Genomic DNA, 9,134 nt, shown 5'->3' on the forward strand with positions numbered 1-9,134 from the left:
TGGCCGGCTGGTACCCAAGAGGTTCTGCAGCAGTATGTGAGAGGGAGAGTGCACTTTACCTGTGTGGGGGGGAATCAGATAATTGGAAAGAAAACCAATTAGAGGGTAAAACAAAGGCCGGAGGATCCCACGTGTTTATGGGATGGGGGGGCGCGGGGCAGGAATGCCTTTGATTCCTGATCAAGAGACTTTGGAAAGGAACGGGGACATCAAGGAGGCAGAATGGGGAGAGGTCGGGGGGGGGGGGGGTATTTTACAAGTGAAAAGGATCTTACTAGAAGACAAGTAGGGGAGTGCGGGGAAACAAATGCAGATGGACCGGGCACAATGGGAGGACACAGGGGTAATTAACTTCCCCTTTACAAATGGGAAACAACCACAAAAGCCCCTTCCAGGGGGAAGATACAAGGTTCCTCAGATCCAGGGGGGCGTCGCCTTCACCGATTGGTGGGCCATACACGTTATACTATACGGTGCCTGATATCGGCCTGATTCCATCGCTTGGCCCAATGGGCAGAGGGGAGGTCGGAGCGACCAATGAGCAGTCAAAGCAGCGACACACACACATGGGGAGGGAATTGTTTTTATTAAAAGCAAAGTTGATATTGGGGGGCAGATTTAGAATCATGGGGAACCTATACAGAAAGGGGGTGGGGACACACTGGCAAATTGGTGGGCAATTCGGCGCAAGGAGGAGGAGCTTAGGTGCCCCGCCCACCCATAGAACAACAGGAAGTGGCGATCTGTCCGACCTATGGTCAGTAGCACAGGAGTCACAGAATACAGGTCGACTGACACAGACAGAAAAAAAATAATATATATTGTAGGCGTAGTTCCCCTTTAAATTGACTTTTGGTCCGATGTAGACATCAGCCGTTCGCAATTGGTCGACAGTTTTTTATGGTGGTTTAGTTATTTAGCTTTTTGTTTAACAGCTCTCCAGTTACGCAACGGCTATGTGGTTGCTAGGGGCTTGTTTACCCTAGCAACCAGGAAGTGGGTTGAACGAGAGGCAGCAATATGAATAGGAGAGGGGCTGCATAGAGAAATAAGTAACAAAAGGCAACACTAACACCGACATTGGAGCCTCACAGAGCAATAGGGTTTGACTGTCGGGGTCAGTTATCCTGTTGCTAGGGCTCAAATTACCTTAGCAACCAGGGAGAGGTTTGAATGAGAGGCAGGAATATGAATAGGGGAGGGGCTGAATAGAAAGATAAGGAATAAAAAGTAACAATAACAATAAAACTGGAGCCTCACAGAGCAATAGGGTTTGGCTGCCGGGGTCAGTGACCCCCAATTTGAAAGCTGCAAATAGACAAACAATGAAAAATGAATAATGAAGACCAATTGCAAAGTTGCAAAGACCAAACAGTCTATTTAACGACTATACTTGCATAAGAACCAGAATAAATTCAAGAGGGGAAAAAATATAACGGCAATTATCAGTGTGTGCCTCTTTAAGCCCCTCCCCCCATATGTAAATGAAAAAAAAAATAATTGCAATCTGCTGATTGGTCACTATGGTTTATTAGATCATAGGGGTAGAACCATTGCGCCGCTCCAGTCACCCATAGCGACCACATACAGCACATTGAATTGTTTTCGTTTATAAATGGCGGGAGGGGGAGTGACTTATAGAGGAACCCGCTGGAGGAATAATCATGTGACTATTTCAGGCTTCCCTGATTGGGTGGCACCTCTATCAACGAGGCTCGGGGGCCGATTTATCCATTTTTTTATATTTTTCAAATAAATTTTTGAATTCAATTGATTAATTGCCCCTCGATATATAAAAATCTATTTTTTTGGGGGGGGGGGGTATTTCTGTATATATTATTCTTATTTACAAATAAAGTTATAAATGATAAATACAATTAATAATCCGATTCTGTTGGGTTTTTTAATCAAATGTCGATTATTTTTGTTTCTATCGGATTAAGGCAAAAAAAAAAATTGGATTTGTTTGTAATATCGGGATTCGCCTAAACTGAGAAAATTTTCTAATTTTGATAGAATAAAAATATTTTACACGTGGTAAATAGTGATGAGCGAACCCGTCCCGTTTCAGCCAAAAATTCTCAAAACGGTGAAAAATCCACAAAACGCATTTGTCATGTGACTTTTTTGTTGCATGCTTCTTTTTTTGCCGCAACCGCAACTATTTCTACTGCAACTGCGCTTATTTTTACAGCGACCACGACTATTTTGACGGAACCGTGCCTATTTTTGCCTCACACATGCCTATTTCTGCCGAAACTTCGCCTATTTTGACGCAACCGTGGCTATTTTTGCCCCAAATGTGCCTATTTTTGCAGAAACTGCACCTATTTTGATGCAACCGTGGCTATTTTTGCCTCAAACGTGCCTATTTCTGCCAAAACTGCGCCTATTTTGACGCAACCGTGGCTATTTTTGCCTCAAACGTGCCTATTTCTGCCAAAACTGCGCCTATTTTGACGCAACCGTGGCTATTTTTGCCTCAAACGTGCCTATTTCTGCCAAAACTGCGCCTATTTTGACGCAACCGTGGCTATTTTTTGCCCCAAATGTGCCTATTTCTGCCGAAACTGCGCCTATTTTGACGCAACCGTGGCTATTTTTGCCTCAAATGTGCCTATTTTTGCCGAAACTGCGCCTATTTTGATGCAACCGTGCCAATTTTTGCCTCACACATGCCGATTTCTGCCGAAACTGCGCCTATTTTGACGCAACCGTGGCTATTTTTTACCTCCATGTGCCTATTTCTGCCAAAACTGCGCCTATTTTGACGCAACCGTGGCTATTTTTACCTCCATGTGCCTATTTCTGCCAAAACTGCGCCTATTTTGACACAACAGTGGCAATTTCTGCCAAAACTGCGCCTATTTTGACGCAACCGTGGCTATTTTTGCCCCAAATGTGCCTATTTTCGCAGAAACTGCGCCTATTTTGACGCAACCGTGGCTATTTTTGCCTCAAATGTGCCTATTTTTACACATCCGCGCCTATTTTTGACACAACAGTGGCTATTTTTGCAGAAACTGCGCCTATTTTTACCGCAACTGCGCCTATTTTTACCGCAACCGCGCCTATTCTAATGCGGCCGCGCCTATTTCTGCTGCAACCGTGCCAATTTAGATGCGACCACGACTTTTTTTTGAATCCATGTCCAGGGGTGGATTTGCGCCAAATTTCCGGCTTTACACCATTGGTGGATTTGTTCTCGTAACGGGCTTCAAAAAATCGGCCGCGTCATTATTTTCACCATTTTTTGGCAAAACAAAACGGGACAGATTCGCTCGTTACTAATTACAAATTGGTACAGACCCGGTACCTGCAGCTTTAAGAGGCGGAGCCTAAAATATTTTTGGAAACAGGGGAAATAGCGGTAATTTTCTTGCATTTTTTTTACACAAATGGAAGTTTCTAGGTGCCCACGGTGGGGCGCTACAGTCATTCTTCCACACGTCGAACCCCGCGTAGAAATACGTACAAATATACCGATAAACGTTATGCGCCATAACCGTGGCCTTCATAGCTGAATAAAGGGTAAATTAAACCTCGCTATATATATATATATATACAGGGCGCAGCAGCGGCACATACAGGAGACTACGAAACAACTGAGAGGAAGCGCCGCCATTAATACTCCAAACTCCGCCCCCAACAGGAATCACATGATGCTCTGAAAAAACACACATCGATTAAGAGAATGAAGGGTTAACAGGAAGTCCCGGTAGAGAGCTCAGGAACCAATAGGAAGCCATAAATTAGGGTTTGGAATCGATATGAAATTTATACACATATTTATATATATTTTCCTTTTGTACAAATCTCCCGATCTCTCGGCACAAAGTCGCCGCTTTTTGGCAAAAGAACATAAACGCCAATTTCTGGCAACGCGGTCATTTCCCCGTATTCGTTTAAAAAAAAACAAAAATAAAAGAAAAAATTTCAGAAATTACATTTTGACCCCCCTACAGAGAGACTGAGGCCGTCAATGTGAATTCCATCCGGCGCCGTAACAGTCTTCATTGGTCGAAGGTGATTGGGGGGGCGGGGTCATAGGTTCTGGGTTCCCCCCACCCCAAGTTTTCTTTCAAATTTTTGAATTCCGTTTTGGTTTTTATTCTACAAGTCTGTAAAATGGCGCAGCGGCGGCAGCTAGGGGGCGCTGTGGGTCGGATGGTGGAGGGTGGAGTCATCGAAGAGGGGGTTCTTCACTTCCATCTCGCCAGTCTGTGGTCGGGGTCGAACCATTGGGGGGTACGGGGGGGGGGGGGAAGAAAAAGATAAAATAAATACAATGTAAATATAGAAAATACAGGGTATAAACCCCTCCCCCAATTCTTATAAGAATGATTACATCACTGAAGATTATGACATCACAATTGCTTATGACATCACAGTAATTGCTCAAAACACCAAAGTTCTTGGAAAATATTGTGCTGTAACCAGGGTCGGACTGGGCCAATGGGACACCGGGAAAAATACAAGGGGGGCCCCACCGACCCGCAACTGTTGCTCCGCCTCCCTCCCCCAATCGCACCAAAGTATAGGGGATGTGCAAAGTGGGGGGGAAGGAAGGGGTTGGCACTGGGGGAGGGGGTGTAGGGGCCCTTGGGGTAGAAAAGTATGTGGTATATATATATATAATGTGCCCAGCGCCGGCAATGGGAGGGGCTAGTGAAAGAGGCGTGTACATGCCAGAAATCAATTGGCCATTAAGAAGTTCATATAATAAAAGGCACTAAGTTTGCCCAGGAGCAGTTACGCATAGCAACCAATCAGCAGGCAGCATTTACTGGTCACCTGTTACTGGTTGCTATGGGTTACTGCTCCTTATTGCCTTTTATTACATAGGGGGGGGTTAGAATTCAGCTAGTGATGTAGCAGGAACCCCAAACATTATCTCTTTCCACCCCTCCCGGGGGGCAAAACCAACACTAACCGGGGCAAGTCCGGGGCACTCGTACACCGTGAAGTCGCCGTCCTCGTTTTCATCTTCCGACGTCAGCGCCGAATCCGGGTGTTTGGGTTCATCTTTATTCCTACATGGGGGCGGGGGGGGGGGGATATATATCAAATATAATCTCTGCTTCCCAAGAGGATGCTGGGAGTTGTAGTTTATTTAATACTCACTTTTCCATGGATATCATCTGCTGCTTCTGATGCTGGTAGTGATACATCTGGGCGCTCTGTGCCAGCTTTTTATCCCCGGGCTGGGAGAAAGAAAAAAAAAAACAGTTTTACTTCCCCTTGAAATCAAAGCGCCTTTACTTTGCTGATGGCGAAATCTCCTTTCCTCCGGGCACTAAAGGTTAATATTCATGGAGTCTCCGAAAGAAAATGGGTCCCTGTAGGAACGGCCCAGATCCATAAATTAGCGCATCACCGGGGAGTCAGTGACGCACGCGATGATGTCATTTTAGGGTAAAAATGGCAACAAAATGCCCCCTTTTGCCCCCCGGGACAGGTTTTTCTTTTTTAAGACAATAGAATGGAAATAGGGACTTACTGACGTCTTCTCGTACGGGGGCGGCGGCGACGACTTGTATGAGGTGTAATCGACCTTCTGGGCCAGTTTCATCTCCCGGTGCATTCTGCATGGGCGAGAGGGGGGTCAGTAACCGAAACGCTCTCATTGGGGGGTGGGGGAACGATTGTAAGGGGAACCGTACCTGCACCAGTATATCCCTGCCACGACCAGTGCCACCAGGCCTGCGATAGCGCATCCAACCACCACCCCTGGGGGGGAAAAAGTCATGTTTAATGGCTGACTGGGAGGCAAACAATATGGCAGCTCCTACCCATATGTATAAATACAAATATACAGAGAGGGAATGTTCTGGGCACACAATAAGCTGTACCACCATACTGTACTGTCTAAGGGAAACACTATGGCACCTCCTACCCATATGTATAAATACAAATATACAGAGAAGGAATGTTCTGGGCACACAATAAGCTGTACCCCCATACTGTACTGTCTAAGGGAAACACTATGGCACCCCCTACCCATATGTATAAATACAAATATACAGAGAAGGAATGTTCTGGGCACACAATAAGCTGTACCCCCATACTGTACTGTCTAAGGGAAACACTATGGCACCCCCTACCCATATGTATAAATACAAATATACAGAGAGGGAATGTTCTGGGCACACAATAAGCTGTACCCCCATACTGTACTGTCTAAGGGAAACACTATGGCACCCCCTACCCATATGTATAAATACAAATATACAGAGAGGGAATGTTCTGGGCACACAATAAGCTGTACCCCCATACTGTACTGACTAAGGGAAACACTATGGCACCCCCTACCCATATGTATAAATACAAATATACAGAGAGGGAATGTTCTGGGCACACAATAAGCTGTACCCCCATACTGTACTGTCTAAGGGAAACACTATGGCACCCCCTACCCATATGTATAAATACAAATATACAGAGAGGGAATGTTCTGGGCACACAATAAGCTGTACCCCATACTGTACTGACTAAGGGAAACACTATGGCACCCCCTACCCATATGTATAAATACAAATATACAGAGAAGGAATGTTCTGGGCACACAATAAGCTGTACCCCCATACTGTACTGTCTAAGGGAAACACTATGGCACCCCCTACCCATATGTATAAATACAAATATACAGAGAGGGAATGTTCTGGGCACACAATAAGCTGTACCCCCATACTGTACTGTCTAAGGGAAACACTATGGCACCCCCTACCCATATGTATAAATACAAATATACAGAGAAGGAATGTTCTGGGCACACAATAAGCTGTACCCCCATACTGTACTGTCTAAGGGAAACACTATGGCACCCCCTACCCATATGTATAAATACAAATATACAGAGAAGGAATGTTCTGGGCACACAATAAGCTGTACCCCCATACTGTACTGTCTAAGGGAAACACTATGGCACCCCCTACCCATATGTATAAATACAAATATACAGAGAGGGAATGTTCTGGGCACACAATAAGCTGTACCCCCATACTGTACTGTCTAAGGGAAACACTATGGCACCTCCTACCCATATGTATAAATACAAATATACAGAGAGGGGATGTTCTGGGCACACAATAAGCTGTACCCCCATACTGTACTGTCTAAGGGAAACACTATGGCACCCCCTACCCATATGTATAAATACAAATATACAGAGACTAACAATAAGCTTTTTAAGATAGAGAAATAGATGATAATCCCTTCTCCTTCCCCTTTAATCCCCATTACGTATAGAGATGAATGGATCCCTTTGAGCCCGTCGGCCATTGATACGGGGCGGCCCCTCTGGCAACGAGAGAGGTGAATCGAGAGTCAAAGTGACAGAAGTGCCGAAGTCCTGCGGTTCCTGCCCCAATAGCCCTCGCTGGGGTCATTGTCTGGCCCTACACAGGGTCCCTCCTTCCCTCCCCGGGTTTAATTGATTTATTGTCTCCCCCCCCCCCCTTTCCTGAGCGGCTCCCTTTGACTTGACAGTGAGAAGACAAAACAAGGGGGGGGTTGAGGCAGAGAGCGGCCCCCCGGCCCCCGGCACAATTGCTGTTTGACGAGCGATTAGCAAATCCTTTATCCCCCCCCGACATGAAAAGGTGCTCAGGGCCCCCCCCCCGGGCCCCATCCATTTACGCTAAGAACTTCCCTCTGCCGCTTCCTACCCTGACAGCGAGGGGCAGAGACACGTCTGGGGCAAATTTCCATGGGCAGGAATCCCAAACAGGAGGGCAGAACCGCAGAAGCTTGCAATCTAAGGCTGATACTATGGCTAAACCCCATCAATCAGGTTCGTATTTGGGGGTACAAAGCCTACCAGGGCTGCCACCCTAGGGGCCCCACAACCCCCCAAGGGACCCCGGCTGTGGCCCCTACAACCCCCCCCCCGTGTGCCTATTTAGGAGCGTTGGGGGCCCGGGAGCGTCCAGCACTGATTGGTTCTGGCCCGGATCACAAGTCCTATAGGCCCCCCCAATTAGCCCCAGCCCACAGCAGCACTGGGGGGCCTGGACCCCCAATCCTATAGGCACCCCCAATTAGCCCCAGCCCACAGCAGCACCGGGGGGCCCGGACCCACATGTCCTATAGGCACCCCCAATTAGCCCCAGCCCCCAGCAGCACCAGGGGGCCCGGACCCACATGTCCTATAGGCACCCCCAATTAGCCCCAGCCCACAGCAGCACCAGGGGGCCCGGACCCACAAGTCCTATAGGCACCCCCAATTAGCCCCAGCCCACAGCAGCACCGGGGGGCCCGGATCACAAGTCCTATAGGCACCCCCAATTAGCCCCATCCAACAGCAGCACCAGGGGGCCCGGACCCACAAGTCCTATAGGCACCCCCAATTAGCCCCATCCAACAGCAGCACCGGGGGGCCCGGACCCACAAGTCCTATAGGCACCCCCAATTAGCCCCAGCCAACAGCAGCACCGGGGGGCCTGGACCCACAAGTCCTATAGGCACCCCCAATTAGCCCCAGCCAACAGCAGCACCGGGGGGCCTGGACCCACAAGTCCTATAGGCACCCCCAATTAGCCCCAGCCCCCAGCAGCACCGGGGGGGCCCAGACCCACAAGTCCTATAGGCACCCCCAATTAGCCCCAGCCAACAGCAGCACCGGGGGGGCCCAGACCCACAAGTCCTATAGGCACCCCCAATTAGCCCCAGCCAACAGCAGCACCGGGGGGGCCCGGACCCAAAAGTCCTATAGGCACCCCCAATTAGCCCCAGCCCACAGCAGCACCGGGGGGGCCCAGACCCACAAGTCCTATAGGCACCCCCAATTAGCCCCAGCCTACAGCAGCACCGGGGGGGCCCAGACCCACAAGTCCTATAGGCACCCCCAATTAGCCCCAGCCCACAGCAGCACCGGGGGGCCCGGACCCACAAGTCCTATAGGCACCCCCAATTAGCCCCAGCCCACAGCAGCACCGGGGGGCCCGGACCCACAAGTCCTATAGGCACCCCCAATTAGCCCCAGCCCACAGCAGCACCGGGGGCCCGGACCCACAAGTCCTATAGGCACCCCCAATTAGCCCCAGCCAACAGCAGCACCGGGGGGCCCGGACCCACAAGTCCTATAGGCACCCCCAATTAGCCCCAGCCCACAGCAGCACCGGGGGGCCCGGACC

At 48.9% G+C, this 9,134-nt stretch overlaps 1 protein-coding gene across 1 annotated transcript in view; it reads right to left on the bottom strand.

Moving 5' to 3' along the window:
* Nucleotides 1–2,913: 2,913 nt before the first annotated feature.
* Nucleotides 2,914–9,134, bottom strand: part of npdc1.1 (neural proliferation, differentiation and control, 1, gene 1) — a 14,004-nt gene continuing 7,783 nt past the window's right edge. Inside the window, exons 4-8 of the mRNA XM_031891149.1 lie at nucleotides 5,664–5,730; nucleotides 5,501–5,585; nucleotides 5,125–5,204; nucleotides 4,934–5,033; nucleotides 2,914–4,221 (exon numbers count right to left, since the gene is read on the bottom strand). Of these exons, the coding sequence (XP_031747009.1) occupies nucleotides 4,147–4,221; nucleotides 4,934–5,033; nucleotides 5,125–5,204; nucleotides 5,501–5,585; nucleotides 5,664–5,730 (407 nt within the window). The 3' untranslated portion in view covers nucleotides 2,914–4,146. The remainder of the gene's footprint in view (nucleotides 4,222–4,933; nucleotides 5,034–5,124; nucleotides 5,205–5,500; nucleotides 5,586–5,663; nucleotides 5,731–9,134) is intronic.

The sequence above is a fragment of the Xenopus tropicalis genome, chromosome 8, assembly GCF_000004195.4.
Source record: "Xenopus tropicalis strain Nigerian chromosome 8, UCB_Xtro_10.0, whole genome shotgun sequence".
Lineage (NCBI taxonomy): Eukaryota > Metazoa > Chordata > Amphibia > Anura > Pipidae > Xenopus > Xenopus tropicalis.